Source organism: Lolium rigidum, chromosome 3 (genome assembly GCF_022539505.1).
Source record: "Lolium rigidum isolate FL_2022 chromosome 3, APGP_CSIRO_Lrig_0.1, whole genome shotgun sequence".
Lineage (NCBI taxonomy): Eukaryota > Viridiplantae > Streptophyta > Magnoliopsida > Poales > Poaceae > Lolium > Lolium rigidum.
This window is the reverse complement of record NC_061510.1, coordinates 369428804-369445422: the sequence shown is the minus strand read 5'-3', so window position 1 is coordinate 369445422 and position 16619 is coordinate 369428804. Positions and strand designations below refer to the sequence as shown.

At 50.2% G+C, this 16619-nt stretch overlaps 2 protein-coding genes across 2 annotated transcripts; both read right to left on the bottom strand.

The window, feature by feature from the left end:
• Positions 1-5515: 5515 nt before the first annotated feature.
• LOC124702567 lies at positions 5516-6019 on the bottom strand. The gene has a single exon (XM_047234719.1). It carries the CDS (start codon positions 6017-6019, stop codon positions 5516-5518), a length of 504 nt encoding a protein of 167 aa, XP_047090675.1.
• Positions 6020-15455: 9436 nt separating this feature from the next.
• LOC124700508 lies at positions 15456-16301 on the bottom strand. Its single transcript, XM_047232629.1, has one exon. The coding sequence runs from the start codon at positions 16299-16301 to the stop codon at positions 15786-15788; it is 516 nt and encodes a 171-aa protein (XP_047088585.1). The 3' UTR covers positions 15456-15785.
• Positions 16302-16619: the final 318 nt, after the last annotated feature.

The window sequence follows — 16619 nt, the reverse complement described above, 5'->3', positions numbered from 1 at the left end:
AAGATTGAAAGATAAACACCACATACTTCCTCATGAGCTATAAAACATTGACACAAATTGAGAAGCATTTTGAATTGTTTAAAGGTAGCACTCAAGCAATTTACTTTGGAATGGCAGGAAATACCACATAGTAGGTAGGTATGGTGGACACACATGGCATAGGTTTTGGCTCAAGGTTTTGGATGCACGAGAAGTATTTCCTCTCAGTACAAGGCTTTGGGCTAGCAAGGTTGTTTGGAGCAAACACAAGTATGAACCGGCACAGCAAAACTTACATAAGAACTTATTGTAAGCATTATAAAACTCTACACTGTCTTCCTTGTTGCTCAAACACTTTTACCAGAAAATATCTAGACCTTAAGAGAGACCAATCATGCAAACCAATTTCAACAAGCTCTACAGTAGTTCTCCACTAATAGGCTTAGACTACATGAAAAAACTTAATCATGATCTACTTGAGAGCTCAAAACAATTGCCAAGTGTCAAATTATCCAAGACATATGAGGCATTTTCCTTTTCCAACCAAATAAGTATTGTAACTTCCAACTTTTATCATTGAACATTAAAAGTAAAACGAAGAACAAGTGTTCATATGAAAAAGCGGAGCGTGTCTCTCTCCCACACAAGGATTGCTAGGATCCGAATTTATTCAAACATAAACAAAACGAAAATAAACACACGGACGCTCCAAGTAAAGCACATAAGATGTGACCGAATAAAAATATATTTTCGTGGGAGGAACTCGATAAGTTGATGAAGAAGGGGATGCCTTGGGCATCCCCAAGCTTATACGCTTGAGTCTCCTTGAAATATGCAGGGATGAACCACGGGGGCATCCCCAAGCTTAGACTTTTCACTCTTCTTGATCATATATCATCCTCCTCTCTTGACCCTTGAAAACTTCCTTCACACCAAACTTCTCATAAACTTCATTAGAGGGGTTAGTACTCAAAAAATTTGAATCCACCTTGGTCCTGTAGTGGCACATTGCAAGAACTCAATACAACATTAGCTACAGCTCTCCACGTCTAGAAAACCTCGCTTAAAGACCACAAGAGACAATGCAAAAAACAGAGACAGAATCTACCAAAACAGAACATCCAGTAAAGACGAATTTTAAATAAATACTTCCGTTGCTCAAATCAGAAATCTCAAAACTAATGAAAGTTGCGTACATATCTGAGGAACACGCACGTAAATTGGCATAATTTTCTGAGTTACCTACAGAGGAAACAGCCCAGATTCGTGACAGATAGAAATCTGTTTCTGCGCAGAAATCCAAATCTAGTATCAACCTTCGATTAGAGGCTTCACTTGGCACAACAAAACACAAAACTAAGATAAGGAGAGGTTGCTACAGTAGTAAAAAACTTCCAAGACACAAATATAAAACAAAGTACTGTAGCAAAATAACACATGGGTTATCTCCCAAGAAGTTCTTTCTTTATAGCCATTAAGATGGGCTCAGCAGTTTCAATGATGCACTCGCAAGAAACAGTATTTGAAGAAAAAGAGAGCATCAAGAGGCAAATCCAAAACAAGTTTAAGCCTAACACGCTTCCTATGCATAGGAATCTTGTACACAAATAAATTCATGAAGAACAAAGTGACAAGCATAAGAAGATAAAACAAGTGTAGCTTCAAAATTTTAAGCATATAGAGAGGTGTTTTAGTACCATGCAAATTTCTACTACCATATTTTCCTCTCTCATAATAATTTTCAGTAGCTTCATGAATAAACTCAACAATATAACTATCACATGCAGCATACTTTTCATGATTTCCAAACACATAATTTTTATCAAGTTCAAGAATAGTGGAATTAAAACTTTCAAACTTACTTTTATTAATAATATAACAAGGTAGTTGATCAATCTCAATATCTATGGGACTCATAGAATAAGTCAAGAACTCTCCAATCCCATTTTCATTAGTAGTACAATTAATATTATCAAGTAACATAGGACCATCATCTAGAGCTTTATCATAGACATTTGCCAAACAAAATTCTTTAGTACCATGCATTTCGACATCGAGGCACAAACAAAGCATTATCATAAGATTTATCAAAGTAGCATGGATTATCATAGATAACAGTAGCATAATCATTCTCACAAGTATTACTCATAGGTACTATTTCAAGAGAATCCACAGGAACATAACATTCAACCTCTTCCGGTAAGCATGGAGGACAATCAAATAGTGTAAGAGATAAAGAGTTACTCTCATTAGAAGGTTGGCATGGGTAGCTAATCCATTCTTCCTCCTTTTGTTCATCACTCTCCTCTTCTTTTTCATCCAATGAGCTTTCAGGTTCATCAATTTCCTCCTCGTTTTCATCCAATGCGCTTTCAGGTTCATCAATTTCTTCTTCCACAGGTTCCTGCAAATTGTGAGTGCATTCTTGTGCATTAATGTGTCTCTCTTTATAATCAAGGATATAAGGATTCCTACTGTAGCATTCTATGCAAGAATTAAGGATAGTAGAGACATAATCTTTAAGGTCCTTACAAATAGCACAAGTTTCATAATTCTCAACCATGAAGGATTCCATCTCGGAGGCTCCCATAAATAAGACAAATTGTTCTACCTCTTTGAACCCATAATGAATATAGCAATTCCGATTATAGTTCTTAATTAAAAATTCCTCACTAAAGCCACATTGAAATTTAAGATGTTTAGTATCCTGTTGAGAGCAACGAGTTTATATCATGGCGTCTAAGCAAGATTCTAGCCATTGTATTCAATTTTTCTATCATAGCACTCATTATTTTACCAGTTCTTGATTCTCTATAATTATTATAACATTCTATAAGCTCCAAGTAGGTTGTAGGTTCTCCCATAACAGCAATTTTTAATTTTTCGATTTTTCAAATTTTTATGGATTTTTGGGTATATGAGGAAAGTAAGACAAAACTGAAATAAACTAGACAAAAGTAAACTAAGCAAACTAATACCAGACAGAAATAAACTAAGCACAAATAAACTAGGCAAAAGTAAACTAAGCAAAACAAAGTAAAACAAAATAAAAACAGAGAGAGAGGTAGAGTGTACTCCCCAGGTGAACTTATGAGTAGAGCTATGCCTCCCGAGCAACGGCGCCGAGAAAATAGTCTTGATGACCCACAAGTATAGGGGATCGCAACGGTCTTCGAGGGAAGTAAAACCCAATTTATTGATTCGACACAACGGGAGACAAAGAATACTTGAAAGCCTTAACAACGGAGTTGTCAATTCAGCTGCACTGGAAACAGAACTTGCTCGCAAGAGTTTATCGAGTAGTAACAGTTTTATAGCGATAGCAGTAGTAAAATAACAGCGACAGAAGTAACAAAGACAGCAGTAGTGATTTTAGTAAACAGCAGGATTAAAATATCTGTAGGCACGGGGACGGATGACGGGCGTTGCATGGATGAGAGAAACTCATGTAACAATCATAGTAGGGCATTTGCGAGATAATAATAAAACGGTATCCAAGTACTAATCAATCAATAGGCATGTGTTCCAATTATAGTCGTACGTGCTCGCAATGAGAAACTTGCACAACATCTTTTGTCCTACCGACTGGTGGCAGCTGGGCCTCAAGGGAAACTACTGGATATTAAGGTACTCCTTTTAATAGAGTACCGGAGCAAAGCATTAACACTCCGTGAACACATGTGATCCTCACGTCACTACCATCCCCTCCGGTTGTCCCAATTTCTGTCACTTCGGGGCCATTGGTTCCGGACAACGACATGTGTATACAACTTGCGGAGTAAGATCATAAACAACGAATATCTTCATGAATCAATAACATGTTCAGATCTGAGATCATGGCACTCGGGCCCTAGTGACAAGCATTAAGCATAACAAGTTGCAACAATATCATAAAAGTAACATCTACGGATACTAGGCACTATGCCCTAACAATCTTATGCTATTACATGACCAATCTCATCCAATCCCTACCATCCCCTTCGGCCTACAGCGGGGGAATTACTCACACATGGATGGGGGAAACATGGCTGGTCGATGGAGAGGCGTTGGCGGTGATGATGGCGATGATCTCCTCCAATTCCCCGTCCCGGCGGAGTGCCAGAACGGAGACTTCTGGCTCCTGAGACGGAGTTTCGCGATGTGGCGGCGTTCTGGAGGGTTTCTGGCGTTTCGTCAAGTGGTACGGTGTTTTTAGGTCGAAAGGGGTTTTATAGGCGAAGAGGCGGCGCAGGGGGCCGACAGGTGGCCTCACCCTAGGCCGGCGCGGCCGGGGTCCGGCCCGCGCGGCCCTATGGTGTGGGGCCCCCGGCTCTCCTCCGACTCTTCTTCGGTGTTCGGAGCCTTCCGGGAAAAATAGGAGGTTTGGCGTTGATTTCGTCCAATTCCGAGAATATTGCCCGAACAGCCTTTCTGGAACCAAAAACAGCAGAAAACAGGAATTGGCACTGTGGCATCTTGTTAATAGGTTAGTTCCGGAAAATGCATGAAATCGTCATAAAGTGCAAGCAAAACATGTAAGTATTGTCATAAAATAAGCATGGATCGACAGAAATTATGGATACGTCGGGGACGTATCAAGCCTCTCCTTGAACAATAACTCGTTGACCTTGTCGTCCTTCCACCTTGGCGGGAAGGGTGTAGACTGGTCGCGCAAGCAGGTGCGACGCCACCTTCTCCAAATCAGTTAGAGTGACGTAGTCCTCCGAGGCTAGATGGCTCCCGGACTACTCGTCACTCTCGTAGTCAGTGGGTGGCGGCAACGGAAAACGGCGAGCAACACTACTCGAGCTCCTCGCCTCCGGTTGGTCCAATGGTTTTCGACCGTGGTTGGTCCATCTGTGCCCGCTCCGGCGCCCTGACGTGTCCGCACGGTGACGCGGAGGAGCTGTCACGGCTAGGCCTGACACAATTCCGCATGGCCATAGAATCATGGTGACGTGAGGTGGCGAGATCTAGCCGTGGAGGTTTTTCGAGGCTCGGAGCGGTGGGGACTCGGAGGCGAGGTGGCGGTAATAAGCTCGGTGGGTGACTAAATCGCCAAGTGTCTTCGCCCTCAACGCTGCAAATAGGGAAGGTAATTTTAGGTGCACCTTAAAACATTTACGGGCTAGATCACGTTTACCGTGTCTGGTCGGGCCAAAAAAAAATCTAAAACATTATATTGGCTCAACTTTTGTAGTTAAGACAGATATATGGGATCTGTCGGAATTGCTCATCGTTAGATATCCCAATCAAGTGACAGTGCAGGACAGTTAGCCTCGTGGGATGCAGGCCCATCCGTCAGCCACACACAAAGGAGACCTGGAGATCCTGTTAAGAACAACCCCTGGATGAGAACATGCAATGTGCCTACGCGTCTTCCTGCTTCCCCTACAACCTACAGTACCTACAGTTGCTATAGCGAGCCAGCTAAGCTACGCTAGCTAGATTAGCATTAGTCAAAGTCTCCGTTGGCCGATTAGTATACACCGCCGCGCGCGCGGGCTAGCGTTGGATTCGATCTCTATCCTCGCCGGCCGAGCGGCGAGCTGGCCAGCTACTCGGCAATGGCGCCGAGGTCCGGCACAAAGTCCCGCCCCAGGCTGGGAGTCCTCCGCGAGCGCCGCCGGGACCCCTTCCCGCCGCTCCTCGAGGCAGCGGGCGCCGAATCCGGGAACACGAGCGGGCCGTCGTGGTCGCCCGCCAGCGCGGCGCTGGCGCGGATGGCGAGCGCGGCCATCTCCTCCGCCTGCAGCAGCCGCCGCCGCATCGACGCGGGGAGCACGAAGTAGAGCTGGCCGGGCTGCAGCTCCTCGTCGGGCGCCACCGCCGCTACCGCGCCGCCCAGCTGGAGGCCGTCCGCGCTGCAGAGGAAGCACGCGCCCGCGCCGGCAGCGGCAACTGTGGCCGCCTTGAGCGCGTGCGACGCCAGGGTGCCCCCGGGGTACCGCTGCAGCTCGCCGTCCGCGAGCACCACCCTCGCCGCCGTCGCCTCTCCAAGTGGCGCGCTCCTGGTCACCGCCGCCACCGCCGTCGCCTCGCACGAGTTGCACGCGCCCATGGTAAGAAAATAGTACTGTACGAAAAGATTCTTTCTTGGCGCGGTGATTGAGGTGAAGTGCTGGAGCTGTGCACTGCAGGGCGGATCGGAGGCGGTGGTTGTGTTGGGAGGAGCGAGGCGTGCGCGGCGGGTTTATATAGAGGCGACGAGGTCGGGCAGTGCGGTGTCGCGATGAAGGGGAGGATGCCAAGCTGGAGCTGGAGGTTGTTGACAACAGCTTGCATGCGTAAATGCGTGACACTGTGCTACGTCCTAACTAGTGACGTCCCGTCGCCGCCGTCGGTCTGGTACTCCTTCTACGGGTAGCCTTGTAAGGTATTGCCAATGGCGTCTCCTTGTGTGGAGCTAGCTACCTCTCTGCAAGCGAGGTACATTGGAACCCCAGGGACCCACAGTTCAGTAGCTGCTGACGTGTCCACAAGATCTTCTCACACTTGTACATGTGCGTGTAGGGGTGGACTTGAAGCTCGAGGTTCGGCTTGGGCTCGACAAGGCTTGGCTCTGTGGTCGGGCAAGCAAAACATAAATCTTCTAGACATCCGTTTCAAAAAATAAATCTTCTAGCTAAGATTCGAGTCTCGGCAAGCCTGCTCGATGAAGCTTGTAAGCTGGCTTGAGCACTTAATATAATTAAAAAATTCGTCAGCATCAATGGAAAAAATGTAGAATTTCGCAATTATAACCAGCAATATAGCATGAGTACATTCAAAACATAGTCTAACAAGTTACACAAAACACCAATGTATGACAAGTTCACCACACAAATATATGCACGTAATCCAATATATTTTCATAAATCACAAACACATGCACTTAATTAGTTCAATAACTCATTACCGACAATGTTCTGGTTGCGTACGAGTGTGTACATGCGATTAGGAAGAGGAACATGAAGACACCGTTGTGTGCTGTTAAGTTGGACATGATGAAAGCCTACGAGATAGTAGAGTGGGTGTTCTTGAAACAAATGATGGAGAAAATGGGTTTTGCCCCAGAGGTTGGATAGACATGGTTATGCACCTCGGCCCACTTTTCAGTAAAGCTTAATGGAGTGGTTTCAGAGATGTGTTTTTACACAGTGGGTTCATATGCACCCATGAGCCCAAATGAATATCCCATAGAATATGCTCAAACTTTAAGTAAAAAATTAAATTTTAATTTATTAGAGGCATAGTATTAATTTATACATATGTATATTTTATTAAAATTAAAAATCTCATAGTATCAGTTTCTTATGGTGCGATTCTGAAATATAATATTAGCTAGTATCACGATATTGAAAATTTTGTATGTATGCCCTTATTTTTTTTATATATTACTATTTTGTTTGAATTTTAAAATAATACAGAATTTTTTGGATTATCTTTAAAGTAATACGAACCTTGAGTCCTTGAAATGGCCGACTGGAATTTATGGACCTGGCCAAAACCAAACTGCATATTTAAGGCATCTCCAGCGGCTCGACGCATTTTAGCGTCCGGAAATGTCCGCGCGCGTCCGTTTGTGTCGGCTGAAATGGTCGAAATCGACGCGCGTCCGTTTGCGTCTGGGGTGGCTCCAGCGGCTCGACGCATTTTTTTGCTCGAATCATTTTTTTATAACGTGAAAACATAATTTACATAGTTTAACACATGAAAATAAACCCTAAACGCCTACCCCTACTGCTGCTCCTCGTCGCTATCGAGCACGATGAGCTCTGGTACCGTCCAGGGCCAGTTGGATACCGGCGGAACGTACGCCGGGCGCGCCGGCGGTGCTTGAGGTGGAGGGGCCCAGGGCTGTGGCGGCGGTGGAGGTGGAGGCGCCCAGGGCTGTGGCTGTGGCGGCGGTGGAGACGCCCAGGGATGTGGCGGCGGTGGAGGAGCCCAGGGGTTGTACGGCGGCAGTTGTGGCGCGGCCGAGTCCTGTAGCGCCAGTCGTAGGGCTTCATCCTCCGATAGGCCCGGCAGCATGAAGCCGGTGGCGTAGCGGGGCTGCGGCGGCTGCACAGGTGGGTCGTTCTCGGAGACGAGGACGCCGAGCTTCGCCATCTCGTCGTCCATCATGTTGTCCGGGAACTCGAACTTGCGGCCCTCCGCCATGGCCAGCTGCCTTTCCTGGAAGACGACCGCGACGTAGTCGTCGCTGTCCTCCTTGACATCCTCGTTGTGGTACACCAGCGCCTCAATGTAGTAGTCGTCGTCGTATTCGCCGTCGTCGTCATTGTACTGCGCACGCGTCGACGCCTGGTGCGCACGCGTCGGCGCTTGCTGTCTTCGAGGACGAGGCGGCGGTGGACGGTCGAAGGGAAAGTCCCTGTCGCCCATGAAGCCCGCCCTCCTCTTCCGATCCCTCTCGGTGGAGAGATACATACGCCACCTACCGGAGTCGATGGCGTACGCCGGATCGGCGCGGAGGTCCTGCGGCAGGTACCGCCTCCTACGCCGGATCTCGGCGGTCCTATCTGGCTCGCGCGCTGACACCGGAGGGATGGGCACCCAGCGGTAGCTAAGCCGCCAGCCGCCAGGCATGTGCACGTCCCTCCAGGTGTCGCACGGCGTCCAGTGAGCATACATCAGCCTCCCGACGCTGACGGGCAGCGCCACCCTGCCAGGCCGCTCCTCCTTCTTCGTGCCGCTGCCGGAGGCCTCGAAGTCGTTCTTCTTCTTCCCCATGGTGCTGCGGCGGTGGTGGTGCGAGTGGATGTGTGGGCGATGGAGGAACGGGGCCGATGAACTTTTAAGGCTGGCCGCGCGCGGGATACGATGCCATTGAAAGCGGCGCAGAAGCCCAGCCGCCGCCCGCCAGCGCGCGCGCAGAAGAGGCAGCCGCGCCATTGATGGTGAAGGCTGCGGCGTAGACGCGGAAGCGCTGACCGTGGAAGCGATCGCTCCCCAGGCTCGTTGCCAGGCGGGCCCGGTAGAAATGCGAGTTCTGTCGCTACGGACGCCCCGGTCACGATGTGTGCGCCGCGCCGCTGGAGATGCCCTTAGAGACATAGGATTCCCCACAGCCATGCGTACACACTACATCCGTGCTGTAGCGGCGTGTATCGCTCTACGAGTCATGAAGGGCTTGTACATCGTCAGATTTGTACAGCTATGTAATGTACCTAATGCTGACCCCGCCCTGCCCTGCAAATCTGCAATCACTCAAGATCTCGCTCCGACGCTTTCATGGCAGCGCTTAAGAGCATCTCCAGTCGCGTCCCCCAAACCGTCCCCCAAACCGCGCCGGATCGAGCGTTTGGGGGACGTGTTTCGTTCGTGTCGCGTTTGGGGGACGTCGCTCCCGGCCGCGTCCCCCAAACGCCGCCCCCAAACATTTAAAATAATTTTTCTGGCATTTTTATTTCAATTTCCACAAACTAATACATAATTTGGAACGTGGTTTACACGAAAACACAGTTTGGAACATGGTTTTCCACAAACTAATACATAGTTTGAACCATGGTGGACACAAATATAAAATATTGCAAAGAAACTAAACCTAACTAGGCCGTGCATCGAAGGTTTCGTGTGTTCGCTGCTAAGAAAGAACACTCGGGGGCACACCCGAGTCACCTAAACCGGAAAATCCAGCGGGAGGATGGTGCCCTTGTTGGTTCTACCGATGAGGCGAACAGGCGGAAACCTCCGTGCACGTATTCGCTGCGAAGAAACAACACTCATTCGGCCGTCCTCCTCGTCGGTGCTGTCGTCGTCCCCGTCGACGTGGTAGTCCCGGAGGCAGCGCCTCTCGTCGAAGACCTTGACGCTCATGTCCCCGTTGCCGAAGTAGGAGAACACGAGGATGAAGCCGGCTTGGAGGCCGTGGTGGCGCGCGAACTTCTCCCGGCCGATGTTGAAGTACATCTTGCCGCGCGCGTCGTAGATCGCCTTGACGATCCACCGGCGTAGCCGCACGAATGCTCCCGCGGATGCATCGTGCGCGGGCGTACGCCGCCGACGTACTCGGCGAAGGAGTCCGGCAGCCTCTCGGATGCCGCGCGGGTCGCCCTTGAGGACGTGGACGAACTCGAACAGGACGTCCGGCTCCACGTCCATCTCCGACGATGATGAAGGCGGCGACGTGGAAGGCGACGGCGAGCGTTCAGCTATGCCGCGGCCACGACCACGACCACGACCACGGCCGCGGCCGCGAGGTCCGCCTCTACCAGACATAGCGTCGAGTCTTGTTGAGAGATGGTGGCGGCTAGGGTTTGGGAGAGAGGCGCTAGGGTTTGTGTGTGAGAGGGACGATGAGAGGCGCCCCTTTTATAGGCCGGAGGGAGGCGGAGGAGCGGTGGCGCTCATTAACGCCGGCACGCAGAGCTAGGCGCGACGGGACGCGCCGCCGCGCCCTCTCGCGGGAACCGCACCGTCGGCCGCACGCCAATAACTTCCGTCGCGAGGTAGGCGACGGTTAGGTTTAAATTAATTGTGCCGCCGACGGGTCGGCCCCGCCACTCCCCGCCTCGCTTCGCCGTGTCCGGCGTCCCCGGTGCGTCCCCGTGGGACGGGGACGGGCTCGGGCGCCGGACACCGAATGGGGGAGCGCCGGACAAAAAAGGGCTTTGGGGGACGCGGCTGGAACGCTTTTTTTGTCCGGCGCGCCCCAAATCCCTTTGGGGGACGATTTGGGGGACGCGACTGGAGATACTCTAAATCATCGACCATACTGTACATCCAAGCGCAGACTTTTGCCCATAAATCATCGACCATACTGTACATGCAATCCCAGACTTTTGCCAGATGGAAATGGTTCTAGAGGGAGGAGAAAAAAAACTTTCGAAACCATTACAGACGACGTCCATGCTATGCTAGCAATAGCGGAGAACAGAGAAGATGCCCGGCGAGCCCATGCTCAGCCATGATTGCCTGATTGGCACTGGAAAGATTTGAATGCGGGGACGAAGAGTTTCAATCTGTTGCGTCCGTGCGTGCGGCATTTCCTCCTCCTCCGACACTCTCCCCGCGTGGACAACCACCTAGCCGAGGTCCTTCCCGCGCGCCATTGTATCTCTTGGAGAAAAGTCATGGTTTGAGCTCCCTATGACAGTATTCAGTGAATGAATCACCATCTTCTTCAGTTCCTTCTTCGCCATCACTCTTCTGTCTACTCAGCTGGCAACTGGATTTGTTAGTTAATGTGTGCAAGTAGGAAATAAATGTCACGGCCAGATTACTCGAGTGAGCATTACATTACACTAACAACCATTTCCTGCAAGATTCCACGTGAAACTGTGCTCTGAACCAAGCTACCGAACACATTTTTCTCTGCGCTGCAGTGCGAGGCTAGATTAGTTTAGTGCTGCACTCCAACACAGCGGCAGCGTCTGTTTGTTTAACAAAAATCAGCCCCTGTCAAACCCATCATGCATCGCATGAGGCCTTATTACAAGCAAGTGTAAACACGCGCGCGGAAGAAAAGGTTCCTCATGTTCGCTGACGCAGAATCTACTGCCAGCTCCATTGTGGTCTCCGGCGTACCGACACCGTCTCGCGCGCTCATGTGCACGCCGGCCGGATCCAACTCGACTAACCGAATACTAGTACTGTACAAATGTACAATACAATACCCTGCTGATGGCTTCTTTGTTTCTTGGCTGAGGCATAAAACATGGAGGAGGCGTTTTGGCTCATAGGAGCATTTGCTCTCATTATACAAAATTATTAAAAAACAATTATTAAAATGTAAAAAAATTCTGACATAATTTTTTGTTGTACATCATGATATTCTATGTTCGTACACAAGTTTTTGCGGAAAAACAACATTTTATGTGGCACGTACAAAAAAGACAAAAAATGTACTATACGTAGTCGTGTTGGAGCATAAAAATTTATCTATTTTACAGGAGACACAAAAAAAAATTATTTTTTTCTAAAAACTTATGTACGAACATAAAATGTCTAGATGTACATGCAAAAATTTATTTTAGAATTTTTTGACACTTCAAAATGTACATTCACACAATGGGTTCATATGCTCCTATGAGCCAAAGTGGATTTCCCATAAAACATCCCCATTTCAAAAACAAAACAAAAACTGATGCGTAAAACACGTCGCTCTATGTCTTTTTTTTTTTTGAAGCTGTAGATAATATATTAGGAACGCAAGCCGCCTCATTAAAAACCTTTCAGCCCCCTTAGGTACCCTGAAAGGAAAAGAGTGCGTCTGGAACTTGCGCCCTTACCAACAAGTATAGTTACAACGAGAAGAGATTTACATCGATGGCTAGCTGGGCTACTATGAAATCAGGTGGATCCTCTATCCAAACCACCGACTGAAAACCCTCTGCATTAGCAGCTAACTTATGGGCAACTTTGTTGCTTTCTCTAGGACAATGACTAAAACTTACAGAAGTAAAACCCCTAGCTAGGAAAGTGCACTCTTCATATATAGCTGCTGCAGTTCCCGCTGAACTCCCGCCATCTTGCATAGTAGTAATAACATCCAAGCAGTCGCTATTCACCTCCAGTCTTGAACTCGAGTGAGCATTACATTACACTAACAACCTTTTCCTGCAAGATTCCACGTGCAACCGTGCTCTGAAACCAAGCTGCCGAACACATTTTTTCTCCGCGCTGCAGTGCGAGGCTAGATTAGTTTAGTGCTGCACTCCAACACAGCGGCAGCGACTGTTTGTTTAACAAAAATCAGCCCCTGTCAAACCCATCATGCATCGCATGAGGCCTTATTACAAGTGTACGTAAACACGCGGAAGAAAAGGTTCCTCATGTTCGCTGACGCAGAATCTACTGCCAGCTCCATTGTGGTCTCCGGCGTACCGACACCGTCTCGCGCGCTCATGTGCACGCCGGCCGGATCCAACTCGACTAACCGAATACTAGTACTGTACAATACAATACCCTGCTGATGGCTTCTTGATTGTTTCTTGGCTGAGGCATAAAACATCCACATTTCAAAAACAAAACAAAAACTGATGCGTAAAACACGTCGCTCTCTGTTAGATCAACGGGGGTTCAAAGCTAGCTCAAACGGTTGGTTCACGGGGTTGATTTAACAAAGATCGGGATTCTTTTCAGCTTGCCCGCTGTCATTGATGATCGGGGATGGCTCAAATTGCCATGTGGGGTCTGATAATCTGATGTGAGTTATGACAGTGTGAGTCACTTTTTTTCGATCATCAAGGAGCAGAGTCCAGCCTCTGTATCCAATGGATGCACATATCTTTCTTCTTTATTAAATTATTCGCAATGCTTTATAAGGGGAATACAAAGATCAATTTGAAGCCACCTTCCTAGCAACAACTCGCTATATCTACGATGAAGGGGGGAACATGAACAAGGTCATACTCCCTGACGGTACACCAACACACATCATCTAAAAATCAAAACCCTCATGGTGCGCCATTGCCCACTTCACAGAGTTCGCCACAACCATCTATCTCGAACCCTTCTCCAAGCGAGATCAACGCATCGACCATGCCAGAACCGCCGTAGATATCACCATAACACCAAACAGCTCCACCATCCTGCACGCGTCCAACAATCCTCGCCCGTCTTCAATACCCCGCAGCTCCACGCCGCTGAGAAACATCGACGACAACGTGGTAGATGAACACCACTCCACCAAAAACCACCTCCATCTAGCCGCTAGGCCCGCTACTCCAAAAACGATGCCTCAGGAGGTAACACGACGCAGTGTGCGCCGTCATCGTCCGATCCTGGCTGGATCTAGGGTTTCCCCCGGAGCAGCACGAGTGAGTACCCGCGGGCTGGGACGACGATGCCTTCAAAAAGGAAGCAACGCTTAACGCCGCCATCGCCCGCCAATCGTGGCACGGTTTTCACCGACAGCCGCAAGTCCCCTACTCGGCGAGAGCGAATGGAGAGGCCAGCAAAGATGATGCCTTCGCAAGGGAACGACGCCAATAGCCGCCGCCATCATCCACCAAGAACGAAGTCAAGGCTCGGTGTTCACAGGTGGCCCCTTCGCCACTAGCTCGTCATCGACTAGATCTTCATCACCAGGGTAGAGGGATCTCGTGATCCGCCACCCCAGCAACTAGCCGATCTCCTCCGACAAAGAAGAAGGCCGCCTCCACCTTCGAACCCAAGGCTGCTGCCCCGGGCGTCCTCGTACCGCGGGAGAATCCCAAGGTCACCACCCCTCACCGGCGAGAAGCGGAGGGGATGGCGCAATCCATCCCACCACCAACCGCCACCGCTGTGCCACCGATGGGAGGCAGGGGAGGCCGCAGCACTGATCATCTGGCCACCGTTACCCCTCCATCCTCCGACCGCCGCCGCCCCGCCATCACACGGGAGGCCGGAAGTCCACCGCCGCCGCCCCGCCATCACACGGGAGGCAGGAAGTCCGCCGCCGCAGCATCGAGGGGAGGACCCAGCCGCCGTCCCCGCCGCGCCACGAGGGAAGCCCGCCGCCGCCGCCACGCCCCGCGGCGCCGCCGGCGACAGCGGCGGCGGGGGGGGGGGGGAGGAGGAGTCTAGGGTTTCTGGGTAGGTGCGGGAGGGGGTTGCGGGACAGTGTGAGTCACTTGCCTGCATGTTAATTTCAGGTCGTTTTCAATGGATCTCCTGCCGCGGCTACGGGGCGCAGTACGAACTATACGGCATTGCTGCAGATGGCTACGCGATCCGTGCCTGCGTAGATGCATCATGTATTTGCCCATTTGCACATTGCAATCGCAGGTCGACAGTCTGTCGAGAATGGAAACAAAGCTGCGAGTCGCGATTACCTCTTCTTCACTTGAACAGTTTACGTACACCACTGTTACAGCCATGCCTCAATAATTTCAGCCGGTCTCCTCTGATAGAAACGGCCGTACGTAGGCGCAATCAGATGATCGGTGCCATTTTTTTTATGCTTCATTATTAGATAAAGGGGTTTGGCTCAGGTCTAATTCTGAACTTCTGATCAGGGGATGCTGGTTAGCTTAGAGCATGAGCAATGGAGGCAGCTGTCTAACTAGGCTTGGATAAATTTTTGACATATGCATTCCATGTTATGGTCTCATTAATATATCTTTCTCTCAAAAGCTGATTTGGTTTTTCTCTTTCTTCCTCACATTTTCACTCAGTTTTCACTTTATGGCTGAAGAGATCGCCTCCTGATGAAGAGACTGCCTCTTCATCCGAATCTACTTTAGACCACCCGAATCTAACTAAAAGTGTGAGGCAGTACCTCTAAGGCACTGCATTGGGCATGCACTTAGCTCCGTCTGAATAACTGTCCGACAACTTATTCAGACGTTTCAAAATCCGTATTGTTCATTCTTTCAAATCCACGGATTTGTGAATTTTCCTCAGTCCAACATACTCATTCATTTATATTGCGTTTTTTTTTCCCAGAGTGGTAGAGTATATCATTGCCTACCACTAGGATTTTTTTCATATTTTTTTGAAACTACGAGATGTTATTTTCGAATTTTTGAAAAAAACCCCATGTAATCCGAGGTCCAAAATGCCACACTCTAGTCAATCCCGTCAAATAAATATCCCATTCAAATGACAGTGCAGGGCAGTTAGTCTCGTGGGACGCAGGGCCCACCCGTCAGCCACACACAAAGGAGACCTGGGCGTTCTGTGAAGAACGGCCCTTGGATCAATATGCAAATGTGGCTACGCGTCTTTCTTCTTCCCCTACAACCTACAGTGTCCTACAGCCAGCCAGCTAAGCTACGCTACATTAGCATTAGTCAAAGTCCCTAATGGTGGTTTGGTATACACGCTAACTACAGTCGAGCTGTATTTATGCCGTCCGGCCGCGGCGAGCGTTCGGTTCGATCTTGTTGCTCGCGGATGGCCAGCCTGCTAGCTAGCTACTCGGCAATGGCGCCGAGGTCTGTCACGAAGTCCCGCCCCAGGCTGGGGGTCCTCCGCGAGCGCCGCCGGGACCCCTTCCTCACCTGGGCGCCTCCGCCTGTGCAAGCGGCCGAGTCCGGGAAGACGAGCGGGCCGTCGTGGTCGCCCGCCAGCGCGGCGCTGGCGCGGATGGCGAGCGCGGCCATCTCCTCCGCCTGCAGCGGCCGCCGCCGCATCGCCGCGGGGAGCACGAAGTAGAGCTGCCCGGTCTGCAGCTCCTCGTCGTGCGCCAGCGCCGCCACCGCGCCGCCGAGCTCGAGCCCGTCGGCGCTGCACAGGAAGCACGCGGCCGCGCTGCTCGCGGCGGCAGTGGTGGCCGCCGCCTTGAGCGCGTGCGACGCCAGGGTGCCCCCGGGGAACCGCTGCAGCTGGCCGTCCGCGAGCACCACCCTCGCCGCCGTCGCCTCCCCCACCGCGGTGCCCCCCGTCACCGCCGCCACCGCCGTCGCCTCGCACGAGTTGCACGCGCCCATGGTTAGATTAATCCGTCGCGCGGAGAGCTGGAGCTGTGCACGCAGGATTGAGCTTGGGTGACTTTGTCAGGGTGACTTTGCCCTGACTTTGAGCCACTGACATGTGGCCCCTTTATTATTTAAGTCCCACTTGACCCCACTTGACCCCACTTGTAAGTGACTCAAAGTCACTGACTTTGGGAGGTGGCAAAGTCACTGAAGCACTGTCCCAAGCTGGAGGTGGTTGAGGACAGCTTGCATGCGTAAATGGCTGACACTGTGCTACGTCCTAGCTAGGGACGTCCCGTCGGTCTGGTACTCGATCGTGATACCAGCTAG